The sequence below is a fragment of the Arctopsyche grandis genome, chromosome 10 (assembly GCF_051622035.1).
Source record: "Arctopsyche grandis isolate Sample6627 chromosome 10, ASM5162203v2, whole genome shotgun sequence".
Classification (NCBI taxonomy): domain Eukaryota; kingdom Metazoa; phylum Arthropoda; class Insecta; order Trichoptera; family Hydropsychidae; genus Arctopsyche; species Arctopsyche grandis.
The window spans coordinates 28,261,072-28,283,667 of NC_135364.1; the positions used below are offsets into that span (position 1 = coordinate 28,261,072).

At 35.1% G+C, this 22,596-nt stretch overlaps 2 protein-coding genes across 2 annotated transcripts; one reads left to right on the top strand and one right to left on the bottom strand.

Moving 5' to 3' along the window:
* Positions 1-9,065: 9,065 nt before the first annotated feature.
* LOC143917579 (uncharacterized) lies at positions 9,066-12,787 on the top strand. Its single transcript, XM_077439132.1, has 8 exons — positions 9,066-9,388; positions 9,495-9,754; positions 9,824-10,037; positions 11,127-11,268; positions 11,403-11,882; positions 11,955-12,070; positions 12,150-12,305; positions 12,381-12,787. The coding sequence occupies exons 1-8, from the start codon at positions 9,302-9,304 to the stop codon at positions 12,573-12,575; spliced, it is 1,650 nt and encodes a 549-aa protein (XP_077295258.1). The 5' UTR covers positions 9,066-9,301; the 3' UTR covers positions 12,576-12,787.
* Positions 12,788-14,212: 1,425 nt separating this feature from the next.
* Positions 14,213-20,826, bottom strand: LOC143918399 (NEDD8 ultimate buster 1). Its single transcript, XM_077440305.1, has 12 exons — positions 20,302-20,826; positions 19,965-20,224; positions 19,717-19,817; positions 19,524-19,633; positions 19,296-19,453; positions 19,030-19,226; positions 18,668-18,956; positions 15,013-15,184; positions 14,869-14,943; positions 14,674-14,794; positions 14,528-14,600; positions 14,213-14,450 (listed from the first exon to the last, which is right to left on the bottom strand). Exons 1-12 carry the CDS (start codon positions 20,482-20,484, stop codon positions 14,324-14,326), a joined length of 1,866 nt encoding a protein of 621 aa, XP_077296431.1. The 5' UTR covers positions 20,485-20,826; the 3' UTR covers positions 14,213-14,323.
* Between the last annotated feature and the right edge of the window lie 1,770 nt (positions 20,827-22,596).

Genomic DNA, 22,596 nt, shown 5'->3' on the forward strand with positions numbered 1-22,596 from the left:
TGCTGTACATTAACATTGGAATAATATAATACTATGACTACGCACAAAATTAAATTAAAATTATAAAATAGAAAATGATCAGTAGATCAATAGCTATTAAAATAGATATAAGATGTATTGTGAACATAATAAAAAGTAATAATAAAAATCATTTAAAAAAAATTAATAGACAAGGGAAATACAACAACTGTTGACCATGACATAATTCTTGATACTGTTGCCTAGGGGTGGGTGAAGGATCCAAGTAAAAGGCCAAAGTCGTTTCACAGCATTTATTGGTGATTAAGGAGATACACACACTGGCAGTGCTCCGTCCAGAATGGCTTGATATCGCCTAAATACCTCCTTATAAAGGATAGGTCCCTCAGGGCATGTTCGGCGTCCGGTTTGCTTACCTATTGTTATAGTCACGTACTAGATATGCCACGGAAGTCAGTCCCACGCTATCGCTGTGGGTTCTGAGAAGTCTACCGGAATGCGACCGAGTTAACGCTACCTCCGCTAAGTGCATTGGGGGGTATCTCATTGTTAGCCGACTTGTACTTAAGCCTGGAGATAATCCTCGAAACCAATTATAACCGCGGCTCCTTTTAGTATACGGTATAATACGTAAGTTTTAAAGTACATATCTAATTTTGTGCCGATTTAGTTCAAGTTGCCAATAGATATGCACTGGTCAACAACTGTATCAGTTTTTAATCAATACGTCATTCATGTACCTTTTGAATAAAATTTAATACACGAAATTCAAGTTTGTATAGTAAAATCGTAGTAGCGGCTCGTGATAATTCATATTGGGAAGGCTGCAGATATTAATCAGGCTATACTGGGGAGGACTGCAGCCCCGTAGCTCATGTGGATGAAAAAATAGCATGCATTTATAATGTACTGGGAGGACTGCAGCCCATATGGACGAGCCGCCACCGGTAAAATGATTATTTCTTAACACTTATGTACATTTTTTGTGAGATGTAATTTGGCACACTTTCTATAGAGCGTGCATCTGATTCAATTATTTATCTATCAGCGGTTCTCAACTTGCCATAATTTTTTATGTATGTACTTATGCAATATTTATTTCAGGTTTAATACCGGCTAATGTGGCCAACACACAACTTCATTCATATAAATTTGTATCAAAAATTTTAAATTGTTAAATTGATTATGCACAATGGGAAAAAATATAAAACTGATTCCGGTTCACATAATAACCTGTTGATTTTAAAGATACTGAGACTGTTTATATTATAAATACGTACATACTTGTACACGAAGCGAGTTAAATATGTACATACATACGTGTTCCAAGCAGAGTTAGCCTCGATTTTTCTCCTTGAGTCTTCTCTCTGCGATATGTGTGGACTCGAAAGGGTAACCAAAGTTGAACTAATATAGCCTTCAAGTTTTGTGACAATTTTACTTATCACTGTCAGATCCCCATAGAATTTTTCAAAGCATAAGACATACGTCTACAATTATTGCAGTCTACTTTGCAGTACTTTGTACCTACACATCCAAAACAAGAACCATTTTTTCCACGAGCTATGTAATTTCAATTTGTTTTCATAAACAAACCATTCACACTACGTATGTGCACACAAGTAGTGCAGTTACAGTGTTTAAAAGTTGAAAACATTCCAGCACTTGCATAGTGCAAGAAAAGTTGAATATGGTAAAGCATAATACATACTAATTCTCGGTGCAGTCACACCGGTTTACCTAGCCTCGATACATCTATGGGTTTCCTAACAATCCCTTCTACAAGTCATCAACGAAATTAGAAATCGAAATTTGTGCATTGGATCACTTTTGATATCGTCCCACTGATAAATTCTATGAACGGAAAAATACAATTTTTTAAAACGTTTGTCATTGGAATTTGTTTAGAGATTTGAGTGTTTGCTCAAAGTTATAAAACTTGTTCTCTTAACGTTAAGTATGCACACTTACTTCATCGAATGAATTTGTATGTTGATATCACATACATATGTATTTATGTACATAGTTAGCATATCAATCGAATAACTACTTCAAAAATTTTGGCTGCCTTTATAACCGTTTGCCCGCGGCCGTCTTCCATAGAATTTCTGAACTTTGCACGGGATTTTGAGCCTTATATGCGCCTATTTCAACTGTTTTAAGGTTCAAAATTGGTTGAATATATTACTGAGAGTTGAATGCCATCTATTCAATTTGCTTAAAATGAATATATACCAGTCAAAATTAGTTTTTTGTGGAACCATACTGAAACCTCGTTTATGTGACGTCACGTATGTTAAACAATGGCGACGATACGTCTCAATTGTATGAAGAAAGATTATTTGACAATTAAGCCAAAACTACGAAATATATTATGTATTTTATTGTTTAAAATAATACTTTATGTGTTAATTAACATATCTGGTTACTTGAGTAAATATTAAAATCTGTATTTAAGGTCGAAAACTCGATTGCCAAATTTGAGAAAAAGGTGCCGCGTTCAGGGCAAAGGGATAATACACTTTTAAAAAGTTGTGAATGCTAAGAAGGATTCATGGGGGATGGTTCTATTAGACAAAACCGTTCATACTGTCGTGTAACAAACAACATAATCATTTTAGGTCTATTCTAATTTAACGACGATTAGAATATCGACGACAAATTGTAGGATCTTTAATTTTTAGCAGTTGTCTGTAAATATAGGAAAGATCATTTTGAGAAAAATGGGTGTTTGTAACATAATTATAAATTGATTTCTTGCCATTTTGATGTAATTTGTACTTGTATGTTATACACATAGTACATAATATGTGCATATGTATAGTACATATCTTGAATAGGCACATTATGTGCACAATGTGAGACAATGTGAAGGTCATATCATAATGAAATTCGGTTCTTGAGTACAATTACTTATTCAGAATCATTTTATAGGCATTTAGAAGGAGCTTGAGTATAAAACTACATATATTGAAGGTAAGGTATTTGAGTTTGTACTATCGTTGCTAGAGCATTTTACATATTTTTATTTTATCTTTAATTTATACCAGAAAGGTCTAGCATGTAACCCCAATGCGCTTTCATGGCCAGAAACATTGTACATTTGATACAAATATTATCAGTATTATACCAAGTACATAAATACATATTGATTAATGTCCACAAAGACATTTGTGGTCAAATTTGTAAATTTGCAGCATTTTATACAATTCAGCGAAATTCGAGATTGCTGAAAATTCGAGATATTGCGAGAAAATGGGTAAGGTTCAGATAAATTGGCAAACTCTGATAGGAAACGATTGACCTCGAGTCACAAAGCCAAGGTCTGGCCAGCAGAAACCAGTGGGATTTGAACTCGTGACCAGTCTGTTCATAGCATTGCAATGAATTTTAGTACATATTGTTACGTACACTCGGATTAGGCAGAGTAAGTGCAATCGGATTAGGCCGAGTAGCGTCCCAGAGACTGTGTGATTGGTTTCAAGGATTATCTTTAGACTCTAAGTGCATGTAGGCTAAACAATGGCCACCGAAGTGGCCCTTCGCAGAAGTGACCGGTACCGTGGGACTGGGTGTCGTGGGAATACATATCCGGGTACATGCCTAAACAATAGGGAAGTAACCGGATGCCCTGAGATACCTGCCCCTTATGAGGCGGTACTTAGGCGATATCAAGACATTCTGGACGGAGCACTGCCAGTGTGTGTATCTCCTTAATCACCAATAATTGCTGTGACACGACTTTGGCCTTTTACTTGGATCCTCCACCCACCCCTACGTAACAATATTTATGATTCTCTAGTATTTTTTCAATCCCCCAAATTTTACCACTTTCAATATTCTAATGTTGTCATTTCCAACATTCAAAATTTATCACAAATATGTTTTAAGTTCACGTCTATGTCAAAGTTTGTATTGACAGAAGGTAATTGGAGAAATTGCCTTAATTATCATTAGCATTTTCTTCAGACCATTTTAGGACCTAGAAAACTCATTCACACGTTACAAAATTCATGTCATGTGATGAAGATCGATATGTCCTTGCATTACTCGCTATGCAATTTAAAGCTGCGAGAGTTGCATGTTGTTCGCGTCGAATCATCAAATTGACTTATTTCGTTATCAAGATATAATCACCTATCAGAGACTTTAGGGGCGTGATTTAAAAACCTTGACATTGGACATAAAAGATACAATAATGTTACTTGAACGAACGTCAGATCTGATTAGTAGTCAATTAACCATTAGTCGGACACGGAAGACATCTCAACCGATTCATCAGATCGGATCGGCTCATCTCGAGGCATAATGACTTCACATCTCTAGTTAAAAGACAATAAATAAATTTGCATTGTTCACCGCCGAGAAAAATGCAAACATTAAATGTTAATCTAATGTGTTGTATACATGACAGCCATGTTTCCTGATTCGCATCGACAAATCTAATTATATTATTTAATGGCAAATCGTGTATTGTTCGTATCTATTGACTTGTGAGACGTGTTGCGCACGTAGTGTCAATCTCATATGCTCACTATAAACATACATATGTACATATATGTATAGAATGGGCATATTGTATGTACATACATATAATATGCGCAATCAAATATATGCGCTACCATTAAGCCAGCAGTTTGGCTTAATGGTAGCGTATATATTTAGCACCACTGAGATCAAAGGTTCGAGTCGTCGTCAAACTGCTGGTTAGGTTTGGGGGTTTTGTGACTCCAAATCGATCGTTTCTCTATCAGAGTTTGACAATTTTATCTGATCATTGTTGAAACGGTTCCTGAAAATTGGTATTAGATCATTTCCTGTTGTCACAAAATCTGTGTGTATATATATATATATATATATATATATATATATATATATATATATATATATATATATATATATATATATATATATATATATATATATATATATATATATATATATATATCTATAGATATCTCTATAGACATCTCTATAATTTCGTGTTTACTATACATATGTTTAAAAATTGTAATAATAATTGTATACAAAAATCTAAAAATAATTCATAGATGTCTCTATGATTATTATTTCTGTACTGATTAATTGTTATATGCTATGTATTCTGATTGTATATGTATTATTGTATTTCTGACCGTTATCGTACACTCGTCGCATTGGAGCGATCTGTAATGACGAGTGTATATTGATTGTAACAATAAAATAAATAAATAAATATGTAATGTCCTGAATCGGAGTATCGTAAACTTAAAGCATAGTCATAAAATTATTTCTATGTCAATATGTTTGCAAATTCAATGCATTTTAAAAATATAATATTGTATTAATTACTTACGCATGGTAAGTTATCGCTCTGGTGAAAATAGCTTCTATTTTGAAAGAAATGTGAGTTTTTGATTATAATTTTGTTGATTGCTTGAATCATGTAATGTAGTGGTTCACTCAAAATGTTGGCAATTAGGTGGTAATTATGAATTTCTTCACTGCTTCTTTGAAAATGCCAGAGACCCCCTTCAGCAAGCACCCTATCACCAGTAGCAGTCTATATAGTCTCAAAGCTAGTTTTTCCATGGACTAACTTTGATCTTCCAAAACATCCCCATTATTTAAGAACAAAAATTTAATGGATTATCTGAATCTTAATGCAATCTCTCAACTATTAATCCAATTAAGAATTCAAACAATATATGTAGCTTGAAATTCATCCCTAAAAAGTATCCAGTAAATATATTGTAGGATAGGAAGGTTGCAAGCTAAGTAGGGATGAATGTCATCACTAGTTAAATTTTATTATCAATTTATTTACTTTTTAAAACACTTTTTTCCTGTTTAGTATTCTTCTTGATAATACATAGATTATACGTTGTACGTATCTTGTGGTATTTAAAAGTATTTTTATGAACAATAGATATGATTGATTTTTGTATGTATGTATATATATATCTATGTATGTAACTAACAACTTTACAATTAGTTGAATAGATTAAATCGTTTCGAAGATAGCAGCTTGGAAAAACGTCATTATTATATTTTAATGATAGTGAATAAATATGTATGTAGGTACATACATATGTACAACGGAAAATTTTAAATTTTCTGATAATTAGCTTCAGTGACATCTATTGAATTATTTTCATATCATGCATAAAAAAAACAAAAGAAAATTATTCAAACTTATTATGCAAAAATACATGCAAACGTATTTTTATTTCAAAATTTAATTATAATATAACAAATATAAAATTGGGCATAGTTAAAATTATCTGCACATTTTAATGCTTTATATATTTTTATTTTTATCTTATCGCATATTTATTGTTAATAATAAATTAACCAATTTAACATTGTGCTATATGATCAGACCAAAAATCAGACCAGTCTGAAGAAATTTTATGATTAGAAAGTCAGTTTTTAAATAAATTGACCAGCAGTGAGGCTCGGTGGTTGCGTTTATGTTTAGCACTGAGAGATTCCGATTCCAAATTTGATCCCATGCTAATCTTTAATACTACTGGTTAGACTTGGATATTTATGACTCCATATCGATCGTTTCTTATCAGAGTTTGGCAATTTATCTGCTTTTCATTGTTGAAACGGTTCCTCCATCAAATTGGCAGAAATCATCCAACCCGCTATGTCACAAATATATAAATTTGATTTATGTACAATATGTAAAAATTTATGTACAAGTCTAAATCCATAGATGTCTCAATGGATTAATTATTTAATCAATTAATTGTAAATTTTGCGCTTTTCGGCTTCTCGAAATACAGTGATTTATGTGATAAAAATGCTGCAATGTTTGTAATTAATTGTCTAGAAAGGTGTATTGGGGTCTACCTGTCAGGTCTTCCTGATATATGTAAGTCAAAAATAAAATAAAGGTTGTGGCTATTTGCAGGTACTATATCTGCAAATTATTGGCTATTTGTAGGTACTATATCTGCGAATTATTGGCTATTTGCAGGTACTATATCTAGGACAGGCGCAAAGCCTTCTGCGCATGCGCGTAAACTGTCACTGTCAGCGTGTTTACTGATAAAATTTGGTTTTAAACCTCTTAAAATTTAGTTCGAACTCGTAAAGTGACGTAGTATGAACGATTGATTAAACATATAAGATTAAAATAATGAACGATTGATTAAACAAGTCTAGCATACATTAAATGTAAGAAATTATAATTGGATTATAAGTTTACGCGCATGCGCAGAAGGCTTTGCGCCTGTCGCAGACATAGTACCTGCAAATAGCCACAACCTTTTTCTATTGCTTTAAAACACTATAACGTGGGAACATGGGACAGAGTATCCACTGGCTACGTACATTCGTGGGTGAACAATAGAGACCCCCAGATTAGTAAGTGCCTGAACAAAGGATACGCTGGGGTTCTCACAGAACGATTTGGAGTCAAAAAATATTATATTATAATAACGTGCGCAATTTATTTGCCTCATGTATAATGAACGATTGATTAAACAAGTCTAGCATACATTAAATGTAAGAAATTATAATCGGATTATAAGTTCACGCGCATGCGCAGAAGGCTTTGCGCATGTCGCAGACATAGTACCTGCAAATAGCCACAACCTTTTTCTATTGCTTTAAAACACTATAACGTGGGAACATGGGACAGAGTATCCACTGGCTAAGTACATTCGTGGGTGAACAATAGAGACCCCCAGATTAGTAAGTGCCTGAACAAAGGATACGCTGGGGTTCTCACAGAACGATTTGGAGTCACAAAATATTATATTATAATAACGTGCGCAATTTATTTGCCTCGTGTATAATGAACGATTGATTAAACAAGACTAGCATACATTAAATGTAAGAAATTATAATCGGATTATAAGTTCACACGCATGCGCAGAAGGCTTTGCGCACGTCGCAGACATAGTACCTGCAAATAGCCACAAACTTTTTCTATTGCTTTAAAATACTATAACGTGGGAACATGGGACAGAGTACCCACTGGCTACGTACATTCGTGGGTGAACAATAGAGACCCCCAGATTAGTAAGTGCCTGAACAAAGGATACGCTGGGGTTCTCACAGAACGATTTGGAGTCAAAAAATATTATATTATAATAACGTGCGCAATTTATTTGCCTCATGTATAATGAACGATTGATTAAACAAGTCTAGCATACATTAAATGTAAGAAATTATAATCGGATTATAAGTTCACGCGCATGCGCAGAAGGCTTTGCGCATGTCGCAGACATAGTACCTGCAAATAGCCACAACCTTTTTCTATTGCTTTAAAACACTATAACGTGGGAACATGGGACAGAGTATCCACTGGCTAAGTACATTCGTGGGTGAACAATAGAGACCCCCAGATTAGTAAGTGCCTGAACAAAGGATACGCTGGGGTTCTCACAGAACGATTTGGAGTCACAAAATATTATATTATAATAACGTGCGCAATTTATTTGCCTCGTGTATAATGAACGATTGATTAAACAAGACTAGCATACATTAAATGTAAGAAATTATAATCGGATTATAAGTTCACACGCATGCGCAGAAGGCTTTGCGCACGTCGCAGACATAGTACCTGCAAATAGCCACAAACTTTTTCTATTGCTTTAAAATACTATAACGTGGGAACATGGGACAGAGTACCCACTGGCTAAGTACATTCGTGGGTGAACAATAGAGACCCCCAGATTAGTAAGTGCCTGAACAAAGGATACGCTGGGGTTCTCACAGAACGATTTGTAGTCACAAAATATTATATTATAATAACGTGCGCAATTTATTTGCCTCGTGTATAATGAACGATTAATTAAACAAGTCTAGTATACATTAAATGTAAGAAATTATAATCGGATTATAAGTTCACGCGCATGCGCAGAAGGCTTTGCGCATGTCGCAGACATAGTACCTGCAAATAGCCAATAATTCACAGATATAGTACCTGCAAATAGTCACAACCTAAAATAAATACACATAGTATATGTAACTCCTTTAAAAACCGTGCACTTGACCCACTACTTATTAAGAAAAGATAACGCGACAATCTCCATTGTAAATTGTTAAAAATTTTGTGTATTTAACCGAACAATTTCTGTGAGTCATTTACTCAATGTTTCGCTGAAAGATAACAGGTATGGCTTTGTGTTGAATGATAAAACAAATGGTCGATAACGATTACTGGCTAAGAAGGTGTATCAGATTCATTTGCGACTAGTTTGTGATAGCAAACGCTCGAACCAAACCGATTTGTTTTCATAAAATTCATAACTAAATTCACGACAGTCTATTGTGTTAGTTTAAAGTGTGAATACAGTTGATTGTATGGTGAAATTATTTCAAGATGAACGGACACATCAACCGATCTATTGGCACAAGTGCTGTATGTTACTTCTGCAATGAGACAATTGGCAACCAAAAGTTGTTACAGGTGATGTGGAATATTGTTATTTTCAGACTTTGATCTTATCTAATCAATAATGTACGTATAAACATATCTGTATTCTTGTGTATAATTTTTTTATTACAATATTTAGAACCACATCATACAATGTGGTAGTTATTTGGACAAATGTGAATATTGTGGAGATTGGGTTGAAAGAAAGGGCAAAGCGTCACACGAGCTCCGATGTCCTAAAGATAATTCAATTCGGAAATTAACAATGAATACACTGCCATCTAGAGCTGCTTTGGGAGCTCAGCTTCAAAGTACACTGGAAGATAAAATGAAAGAAGCTCAATATCAATCGACCATTGAAAATATTGATTATATAAAAAGAGAATTGGCAACTATGAGGTACAATGTAATCGTTTACATTGTACATATGTTGGAAAGTATTGATTGAAACTGATTTTTTATTTTTAGAATTGTACTTCAAGAAGAGCGGGATAAAAACGAGCAGCTGAAATATGAAATTGATCAAATGAGAAAGCAATACAATTTGTCCGAGGAAAGGAATAAAATAGTCGTTGCAACGATGACGGCAATGCGTCAGACTAATGAAGAAGAGTTGACGAATCAAAAACTTTTATTATCCGACCTAAATGAAGAAATCAATAATATAAATATGAAAAATCAAGTTAGTTAATATTATATACAGACCAATCAGTGCTCACATTAATTACATAGGTTTTTAGTAGGCGAGACAGGTGTGTTGACCGTGCCCCGGTCTAAGAAAACACCGTTTGTGTTTGTAAGAGGATCGTTTATTTTTGTTCAATTGTTACAATGGTTATTGTATATAGGAAGAGGCTGAGCTTCGGAGAAGTGATCTGGTTGAACTCCAGAGGTTCACTCTGGTGTTGGGAGCTGCTGCGTCGCTTTATATACGTTCTGGGTTGGAGCGTGCCGTGTGCAGATGCTTTGTCTTCGTTTCCAGGACACGTGTTGACCTATTTTGGAGGCACGTGCTCGGTACACGTGTGGCTTATAGCTATGGGGTCAGCGCCAGGACGTCATTCGTTTGAGAATGCGGGCATGTGCCACGCTTTAATGACTTTTCAGACACGTGTTAGGGTATCCTGATGACATCACTGTTGGGTTTCATTCGTTTTACGATCGAGCGATGAACTCTTCCTTCTGGAATGGTCGAAGGGGTCGTTGCCCTTGAGTTATGCATGTTTGTACAGGATCAATGGTGAGATCACTGGTTTCGATTCGTAATAGCACAAGTTGTGCTATATTCCTACAGGCTAAATTCCAAATTTCCAAAAATATTCTATAAAAAAATAATGCACAAAAAAAACCCAGCAGAATAAACTAATGGTTAGCATATAATGCTTTGAACAGAGTGGTCACGGGCTCAAATCCCAGATGGTTTCTTCTGGCCAGACCTTGAATTTGTGACTCCAAGTCGATCGTTTCCTATCCGAGTTTACCAATTTATCTGATTTTCATTGAAACGGTTCCAACAAATTGGCAACCTTACCCATTTTCTTGCAAATCTCGAGTTTTCACCATTCTCGAAATTCGCTGAATTGTTTAAAAATGCTGCAAATTCACAAATTTAACCATAGATGTCTCTGTGGGTGTTAATTGATATGTATTTACTTTGTATAATACTTGTATCGAATGTACAATATTTCGGGCCAGGAAGGCGCATCTGTTAGGCCTTCCTGGTATAGATTAAAAATAATATATATGTACATATACATGAATTATTTTACAGGAGTGCAATAATTATGTCATAAAAATGGATTTACAATTAACAAATTTGAAACAAATCATCGAGCATGAACAAAATGAAAGAGCACAATTGGAACTTGTTCTTAACAATCAAGATGGAAAATTGAGAAATTTCAGTAAAATTGGTGAGTTGATTTTATCGTGCTTTTGACGTCAAAATTTACTAAAATTTAATCAAAACTTATTATCTTTCAGATTACTTAAAATTTTTATATAATTCATGTTTGTCCTTGCTTTATAATATATTTTAAAATTGTAGAAGCTGATTTAGAAGATTTAAAAAACAAAAAAACCTATGAGACTTCATCAATGAATGAACAAATCTTCACGATTCAACGAGAATTGAACGAACTGAAAAATTTATACACCCAAGAAAATCAAACAGCCAAGAAACAACTGCAAAACATACAATCCCTTCATAGTGAAATTGATAAAAACGTCAAGAGTTCATCGGAATTGATCTCCAAATTGGAAATAATCGACTTCGAAATGAAATCTTTGAAGATCATCATCGAAGAACATTCATCCGCCATCGGCGCAACTGAAACGAACACGAACGCAATCTCCGAGGCAGTCTCACGTCTACAGATATCGAACGAGATGTCAGAAGTTAAACAAGACATATCTAAAGTAGAAGTGAAACAAGATATAAACAAAGCTGAAGAGAAACAAGACATACACAAAGCCGAAGTGAAACAAGACATATATAAAGCACCGTCGGAGATAGCCGACGTATCTGGTACATAACTATTCATTTCAATATCGGAATGCATACTTTTAAACCTGCAAATAATACGAATTCGCATTTCAGGACATTTGATATGGAGAATTGATAATTACCAACAAAAATTTAAAGATTCAGTCGAAAACAAATCGGTACTAACAAGTCGAAAGTTTTTATCACACAAATATGGATACACTCTTCAGGTCTGATTATTACACATATTTTCAATTAACTGCTTTGCATATCCAAGATGTATGAATGTAACGCTTTATGGGTTTTCAGGCGGATGTGAATTTGAACGGAATAGGCAAGTGGAAAGGACGTCATTTGACAATTTCAGTATATATAATCCCAGGTGAATTTGATCCGATATTAGAATGGCCTGCGAGTATGCAAGTTGACATCATTTTAAAGGATCAAACGCCAAAAAGGAAACAGGTGTGGTGTAAATATTCGCAATAGGCGCAAAGAACAAACTGTTCATTATAATAATGCATATGTTTTTGCTTTCAGTCGATGGATATAATAAAAATGTTAGAAATCAAAAGCAACGACTCCGAAGAGAGTGTATCGAAAATGTCGAACGGTTCCAATCTAAATTCGTCAGATATTAGGAAACAATACATATTCATTCCGCGTGCCAGTTTAGACAAGCTTGATTATACGAAAAATGATGCTATATTTCTAGAATTTATTGTTAAGAATTGAAATATTAAAATACTAGTGTTGTGCCCATTGATTTCGACGAGTGGCTTCGGAAAGGAACTGATACATGAATTAAAATAGAGTTATATGTTAATAGGGTTGTACCCGATGAAATATCATCATAAGGGTGTTGGCATATTAAGTTATTAAATAAAAATAAAAAATAAAAGTAATGTGTCACTGCTGTGTTCGATCTTTTAAACATATTTATATTTAATTGTTGTTTAATATGAAAAAAAAACTACCTAAATACCTACATATAAACAATATAAAACACCACTAGAAAAATTAATTAATCAAATAAATTTTCAATAGATGGCGCTAAATGTTCAGATACTTGCCTAGAGGAAACATTGATAGCAAACAGTATATATAGAAGTTTTTTATTGTTATTATAGTAACTCCAATGAACTATCTATAAATTATTACCCACAAGATTGTTATTATATTCATATTATATATATATGATACGTTTTGTTGGCAGTGGTTTAGCTGTGATGTACATATCCATGTCGAATCGAAACGACTATTATAGTACGGCGAGCGTTATCACATACACAGACAAACACACAGAATAGCGATATTATATATATGCTATATAAATATAAATAAAGTGTAAGGTAATTTATAGGCGCGCGCACGTATTAAAACGCTCCCCATTCGCACGCATCGTAATGATGAATGAATATGTGTGTGTCTTCATGGATGTGTGAATGTGTGTACGCTCTCGGGCAGCGCATCTGACGCTGAAGTCACCCGTTCCAAGTCAGATGCTCAATATCAGGAGCCCCACACCCTCACGTCTCTTCGACACGATAGGTCATTTATTTATTTATTTACAAATATACCAGGAAGGCTTAACAGGTAAACCCCAAATGCGCCTTCCTGGTCCACATAATTATTAAATAGATATGTACATGTAAATCTAAACAATATCTGACATCTATGGTCAGATATTACAAACATCGTATTAATACGATAAATAACAATGAATAGCTTTCATGTAACAATACGAATTTTTATATTCGATAAACAACCACAGAGACATCTATGGTGAGCAATATGGCGAAACCTAAGATATAACAATAAATAAAGGTTCGCAACAGAAAATTGGGAAGGAAACGCCAATTTTTACAGGAATCATTCCAATGAAAATCAGAAAAATTGGCAAATTCTGATTTTATTTTTGAAATCCCCATACTTGTCGACGCGTCCGCCACATACATCCATACATACATACATCGCGTCCGTTTCTATATATATATATTATATTTGCAAAGTAAACAGACTGATAAACATAAAATAATTTTACAATAACAAAAAAAAGAATTTGAATGCACTTTCCAACAACTTTAATATAATATGTATATATAACATTTCATAAAAAATATTTTAAAATCTACAACACATACAAAAAGTAGGTACAAATCACAAATTTCGAAAGATTTCAAAATTTTTCAGTTTATATATTTTGTAATATAATAAAACAGTTATTATATATATATTATAATGAGAAAACGAGCACATACACACAATTCCTAATGGAGTATTTAAAAAAAAATATATATTCAAACAGGAACAAAAAAATTCTTCAAATTATTTAAATATTACTTATTCGGTGTAATACTAAATATAAAAAATATATTATAATTGGACTGACATTTTCCAATTACCCGTGTATTTAAATTACAATTTTAAACTTACAAATGTAAGGATGGCAACATTTTATATATAAATATAAATATGTACATTCATTCTAAAAACTTTTTATACTGCTCCAAAAATACTTCTTCCTGTTTCAAATCCAAATCAAGATAATCATCGTCTTTGGTATCAATTCCTTCAGATAATCGCTTATATGCAGCTTTCATTTCTTTCCTTCAATAAAAATTCAAACAAGAATTAATTATATAAATTCATTTCAAATATAATGTACGTACAAAAAGATATCATACTTTTTCTTTTTCCTCTTTTCGTCCAACTCTGAAAAAGAATTTCCTAAGCTTGATGTCGATTGCATTACCGAGGCTGAAAATTTACAAACGTCAATTCAAAAGCCGTTCAAAAGAGAGCCGCTAAACGCAAATTTACATTTTTTTACCTCCAAGACTCGTCAACAATCCGCCAGAATTGGACAGCAAGTCGACGGCATTGCTAAAATTGTTGAAAGTTTGTTTGAGGGCTTCCACAGCAACACTGGAATCGAATCCAATATCTAAAAGCTGAAAGTATACAGACAAACGTCACAACAGCCGCCAATCATAAACACCAATAATAAAAATAGCACAATGTTTACCTTCTGCAATTCGCTATCATCGATTTCGAAATTTTCAGTCAAAGTCATGCTCAACGGCAGATCGGCCACATTCAACTGAAATCGAACATCACATAAACCGCCAGGTAATGATATTATTTAAATAATAATTGATGTAAAACGAACCAGTTCGGGCTGATCTTGAATGAATTGTACAGCGTTGGAAACATTGTTGTTGCTCTTTTTCAACGCGAGCACCGCTGATACTTTAGAATAGCCCATGTTGACTAGCATTTTTACAAAAGGCATAGATATAAACTGTTTTCCATCGTCACAGTGGCCGAGAAGTCTGCTCGCTCTGGATCACGAACACGAAAAAATTGGCAATTTTGTCATTCAATAAATATAGCGAACAAGCCCTGTACGGGCGGCACCTTTATCGCGAATTTGGCAATCGAGTTTTCGACCTTAAATACAGATTTTAATATTTACTCAAGTAACCAGATATGTTAATTAACACATAAAGTATTGTTTTAAACAATAAAATACACAATATATCTCGTAGTTTAGGCTTAATTGTCAAATAATCATTCTTCATACAATCGAGACGTATCGTCGCCATTGTTCAACAGACGTGACGTCACATAAACGAGGTTTCAGTATGGTTTCACAAAAATCTAATTTTGACTGGTATATATTCATTTTAAGCAAATTGAATAGATGGGATTCAACTCTCAGTAATATATTCAACCAATTGTGAACCTCAAAACAGTTGAAATAGGCGCATATAAGGCTCAAAATCCCGTGCAAAGTTCATAAATTATATGGAAGACAGCCGCGCTACAGACTTGTCGCCCAAAGCTTCCATAGAAGACGGTCGCGGGCAAACGGTTAAAAATAAACTTTTGCTTACTTAGTAATGTGTTTTTAATATATATATAGATCACGAAATATTTTCGAGAAAAGATAAATACTAGCGTATTCTTGGATTTTAATTAGAATATACATATGTAATTGGAAAATAATAATAAATTGAAGAGTTATAATAAAATATATACTACAAAATTATTTTGCATATCTACGTATATGATACAAGTGATAAGCCCGATGAATCATCGCATGGGTTATGCCAAATAAATCATGCAATAATAAAATAATAATAAAACCCAAAGTCAAAATCGAAAATCGAATATGAAAAAATAAATGGTTCAAAACATCGCTAAATAAAATTATTATTACGTATACAGGCGGACCTCAACTTTCGCACGTAATTGGTTCCTGAAAATGTGTGCGAAAGTTAAATGTTCGAAAGTAGAGGGATGTAAAAAAAAAAAAAGCATACCAAAAATTGTATCAAAAATGTACGTATTAAATAAAAATTATTTATATACATTAAAAAGTAAAGTAAATGCATAAAATAAAAAGCAGAAAAACACGATAAAATAAATAATAAAAAAACAAAAGAAAAATAATACGTAAGAAAAAAAAATGAACATAGCTGTAAAAATCAAATAAAATAAAATACTCAAATCCTATTCTTAGTTTTACATTCTACAAAAGAAAAATAGTACCAAAAAATGTACATAACGAGAGAGGAAAATAAAAACAAAAAAAAATCACAACTAGGCCCAAATGGAAGAGAGTAGATTAAAATTCCACACATACATCACATTCAAATTAAGAGAATAATGATGAGCGCAGGCTGCCAGAAAAATATGTTAAAATAACATCCAATAATCTACACTCACTTAGGTGGAAAAAATGGCATTCAGGCACGGCAAATTATAATCTCGTAATGAACGAGATTATAATTTGCCAAGAGTTGGTTGAATATGACATTTTTTTTTCTTCATAGAGAGTTCTGTAACAGACAGTACTCTTATGAATAGCCCTACGTACTTGAGATATTCGTTCTCCATTGGGATCACAGTCTTCCATAATGTTCAAAAACTTTTCGAGATGCGTAAAAGCTTCGTTCATATTTTTTATAGTTAAGGTATTAATGATTTCTTCTGGTTCTTCTTCCTCACTTTCAATATGTATATCATTCTCGTTCTCTTGTCGGTCCATTAGAAATTCATTGGTCATGGGTTCAGAATGAGATTCAATCATCTCATTAATATCTTCAATGTTAACATCTAGGTTAAGTTCGTTCATAAAGTGAACTATTTCGAGTGTGATAGTTTCTGGAGTTTGATCAAAATTTATGATATCACCCATCATTTGTGGTCATAGTTTTCTCCATGAACCTTTCATTGTTGATAAATTAACATTGGCATCAATTTTAAATCACCAGCTAAATTTCCACCAAGAAGCAATGGCAATCGGTTTTTAGAAGGTTTATGACCAGGGGCAACTGCTTCTTCCTTTGATAAGAATGTACGATTAGGCATCTTCTTCCAAAATAAACCAGTCTCATCTACATTGAATATTTGACTAGAGGAATATTCACCATCTTCATTAATTTTGGACAATGAGGAAATAAAGTCTTTTGCAGCATCTTCATCTGCATCAGCTGATTCTCCAGTGAATTTAATATTGTGTAAAGAATATCTTGTTTTAAAATTTTAAAATCAGCCGTTACTTGCATGAAACACCGTGTTAGAATCTTCTTTTAGTCTAGCCTTCCAATCCTTATGCAAACTAAGAGTTCTAGCTTGAATTATTGAAGTACTCAGAGGGATGTTTTTTTGATTTTGGTCACTTATCCATCACTATGCCGTGCCTTTTAGAAACAATATTTGATGATATATTTCCACAATTTTTAACGAATTCTTTAATTTTGTCTTCACTTTTTAATATAGAACATATCGTAGACCTGTTTATATCATACGAACGGCCGATTGACGCATAAGATTCTCCATTTTCCGACCTTTTTATGATATCCATCTTTGTTTCAATTGTATGAAGTTTATGAGTTCTCGACTTTTTATTTTTATTCGTATCTTCATTGTTTTTCCGTTTGTCACTCATATTTAATGTATGAAATATTTAGTAAATCAAACAACTTGACAAAACTCACGTATGTGCGAGCAGGATGTACCACTTTTCACAGCACGGGCTCGTTCATACGCATTTCATAGTGCGACAGGGAATGGAGGAGAGGGAAACAATTGCACGTAAACAAACATTTTTGCATTATCACCAAAAAAAAAAAAAAAAACGATTTTTTAAAAATGTGCGAAATGTCGAATGTGAAAAGTTGAGGTCCGCCTGTATTTTATAATATATAGCGTGAAGTAAGCAATTTCGATTAATATATACAAAAAAAAAGCCCAAATGAAGAATCGACGTTGGCTTAGTGGTTGAGACTCATTGAACTCAGATATACCTATAAGAGGATATTTGTGGTAGCTGGTTCGACACCGCGGCAAAGTTTCGATGAATGAATTTATACAAAGTTTAGGCTTTCTATCGATTTATTGTGTTCGGCTAGCGATATCCGACACACACACACACAGAATAGCGTCTTTATATACAAGTGGTAGAGAATCCTGATAGATGACGCTGTTCAGGACCACGGTTAGAGGTGAACACCAAACACGTGCGTTTTCAATCATGTTGTTTATTAAGACGATACGTGCGGGGGCTCAGCGACCAACCGCGCGGAGCACAGGTCCAACTGCGACTAACCGTTACATCCATGCCCCTTTTCATCCCCTTCTCACAATCAGTCGTAACATCAGCCTTTCGTTCAATTCCAACCCTACATATATATATATGTATAATAATAATAATACCATTTAGCTTTATTGTTGAAAAAATAATATTTGCAACTATAGTATATACCGAGAGAGTTCATCAGAAATCATTTAATGACACCACTATTTCACCAACTTACTCGTCTTCTTTAGCCCGTTTTCTAGATTCGACCCTCTGCTGTTGAAGGTTTTCTATAAATCCTGTAGCCGCTTGCACGTCTCCGCCGCAAGCTCGAAGCCCCATTCTGGCTTCAGACGGAGAATAGCCTATTTCTACCAACTGACACAGAGATAACTCGTCGATTTTGAGAGAATTCAACTCCCTCTCGGCTCTCTGCAAAATGTCTTTCGCCTCCGCTCTTTTATTCTGATGGTAAAATACGACCGCTTGCAACAGATGCAATCGCATAAAAAGCCCTTTTTCATTACCTAAAACGAATATTATACATTTATAAAACATTACATGCAAAGAGCACTCCACATATATAGAGAAAACACTCACCGCTGCTACCCTTGAGTGCAATCAATCTTTCAAGATTTGGTCCATAGCTTCGGTGAAAATTATTTTCACACACTGTCAATCGAGCCTCCGCATCGGGTATGTGCGTAATACTTTGAAGGCAAAGATAACACCAAGCAATGTCAAGATTCAACAGCGCATAGTTGTCGACTAACTTCAGAATATCGGCATTACATTCACTGTAACAGTACACATGATTTATATATGAAAAGAAAAAATTTATACACTACATACTATTTATTAATAACCTAAAATGTCTGTCGGCTTCGAGAAGAACGACGAGAGCCAGAGAATAATTTTCGGCTTTCAGAGCAGTTCGTCCCCGTTCGTGAAGAGCTATAGCTACCATCAGCGCTTTCTTTTCTTTCGCCGGAATATTTAACGCATTACCAGACTGATCTTCTAGCTAGAATCACACATATTAATATCGGCTCTACTGATCACTTGTACAAATTTCACTAATTAATTATTACAACCTGCATATAATTAGATCCGTACGAATCTTCGGACAAAAGTTCAGCGTCGTGTTTGGCGTTTTGCATCTCGATATACAAATCAGAGTTTTCTCGCATACTTTCAGGTGTTCCTGCAAAATATGAAGAGAAAAAAAAAAGTATTGAAAACAAAGAAAATTGTTAAAACTATTTCAATAAATGACAGTATGAATACCTGCCAAAATGATTGATAGCATTTGAGAACCGTTTTTAACACTTTGGGACGATAACGACTCGTTGTGCTTTATGACTTTTCCCTTGTGAATGAGCTTAAGTCTGAAAACACTCACAATCTTACATACGAGTCCAATTTATAATATTTTGTTTGTGATTTGTTACAGTCAGTGTCTCGAGTCACCAAGTTTGACTGCCACAACGTAGTATGACATAATACGCTAGAATAAAATAGGCCAAAACACACACCTGACGACTTGTATGGCCAATTGACCGGCGACTACGTCGATGAGTTCGCTCCCCAGAGCGTTCAGTTTCATGTCAACGTTGACACATTTGAGCCCGTTGATTTGCACCGGAATGGTGACTCTCAACGCCGCGACTCCCGTCTCTTTGAATCGCTCGTTCGCTTTGGATCGTTCGATCGAATGCTGCTGCAGGTCTTGCAAGGCGGTCAGCACCAGCTGTTCGCTCACGTTCAACTGCTTGGCGTACTCCGAAGCCAAGTCCTGGAACGATTCGAAACATTCGCATTCGTCCCGCCAGATGGTGACTTGAATACAATAGAATAGGAATGAGAGTCGACCTGCAGTGATTGTGTGGGTGAAGTGGGTGCAGTGGGTGAAGTGGGTGAAGTGGCAGCTGCCAAGACAGGTTGTTGCGAAGAATGTTGGGGCGAAGTGGCGAAGGGGGGCAGCCACAGCTTGACGTGGTCTCCCTCCAGCTTACTGCGCACCCTCAGCTTCACGTCTTCTTCCTGTGCTGACATTTCACTCTCTACTATACACTCCTCACTACACTCTGCTGTCTCAACTCAAACGCCATTGTTTACAAATTCACTGACGTTAATGAATATAACAGCGCACTACACGGCCATTTTGTTCAATCGTGACAATACAAATTTAAAAATATATTTTCTTTATAAAGAACTAGCGGTGTCACTCAGCTTTGCTCGGTATTTTTAATATAAACGCCTTAAACATGGTTAATCTTATAGTAAACATTCAGTTGGTTTTTTATTAAATTTATTTGAATTGGAAAAAAAATTATAATGACAGCCAATCATTGATGTATAAAGGTCTGTTCATACTTAACAGCACTGCACGGCTTCAGCACTGCACGACTCCGTTTCAAATATGTCATTTTATTACTTTTCTATTCATATCTACCTGCACGTCGCGGTCACGTCACGTTTACAGCAATTTGGCCGAGTGCAAGTCAAAATCGGCTTACTTATACATTAGAGGTGTGGGAATCTCGTCACCATCAAGACATTTACTGCGACGCAGAATACATTCCCAAAACCTTCTAGAAAGCTCCTCCCCTACCAGTCGAGCGGAAACAAACCGGTCGAAGCACACCTGCAGCCATTAAACCAACATCGAGCGGAACACCCCTACCAGTCGAGCGGAACCAAACCGGTTGAAGCACACCGCAGCCATTAAACTACATCGAGCGGAACGGTGCCAATCATTCCAGAAAATTCTACCCCATCGACAAAAGCACATTCCTCGCTTACGCATCAACAACAGCCATCACGGGTCACGTGATACCCAGAAACACTATAAAAGGAGGTACAACCCAAACAACGCCAGTCGACCCACAGCAGCAAGCGTCGACACACAGCAGCAGACCAGAGACCTTCTGAACATAGCCGAATGCCGAGCCAGCGACAGCCAGCGACACTCTACCATATCCAGAGACTGCTGAACGACATACTTTTGCCCACATATTCTAATACCTTTGTACAATATTTAGGCAAACAATAAAACTTTATTAAAACAAGCACAACAGTGTTTCGTTAGGCTGGGATACGGTCAACACATCCTACTCCGCCTACAGAGGCCATGACGATACGGTGCAATATTGCTTACGTCGTATTGTCGAGTACTTGCAATATGAATGCATACACGTACATTCGTAGCTACGCGTCAGAATACAATACAATGTATAATCGCGCTGTTGTTGAAAGAAGAAGCGTTTTGATGTGCATCCCATGTTAAAAAATAGAAAAACCGAAGGAGAGTTTTGGACACTGTATAAGGAGCTTGTGGATGATGGACAATTTTTTTTTAAATATTTCCGTAAAAAATTTAATTTTTTTTTTAATATTTGCGCCAAAACCATGTCGAAAGATTGAACAGCTGTCAACTGTCACTATCGATAATTGGTCCAAAACAGCAAAGCGGCAGACTCATGGCACGTAATTCGCGTGTATTTTTCCACGATGGCCAAAAAAACGGATACGATACGTTGACGGATGTTGCTGTAATGTATGAACAGGAAATGTCGGGTACTGCTGTAAGCCTGCCGTGGCGTAAACGTGACGGTTGGTATGAATATACCCATACAAAATGTACCAAAGAATACTTTTCGTACGGCCGGATACCTGCTGAAGTCGGTACGTGCTGACTAGGTATGAACAGAAACAGAAGACTGCATATATGCATATATGCAGTCTTCGATCTTATTGTCTCGTGACAGCAAAATAAAAACGTCCCCCGTATGCGCTTGCCATATCGTCGGAGATTTATCCTTATTTTTAACTTTAAGTTTCAATATTGTGGGGATTCTTGTAAGGGAAGATCGTGAAGAGGGAGAAATGATAGACGACTTTATAGCACATCTTTTATTGTCCGTATATGAATATACATCCGATCCAACACCATCGCACCAAACCTGATGCGCACTGACTCGGCCTGCTGATACTGCCGACCAATCACCGTTCAGCCGCATTGGTCCGGTGATTGGGGTACCAATTCTTAACACTAACACATATGTGTACCAACTGTTCGACATTACTCTCATTCATTATACATCAATTATAATCAAGTACAATCATTTATATTAATTCCTACAATATTATTCACATGATCAATAA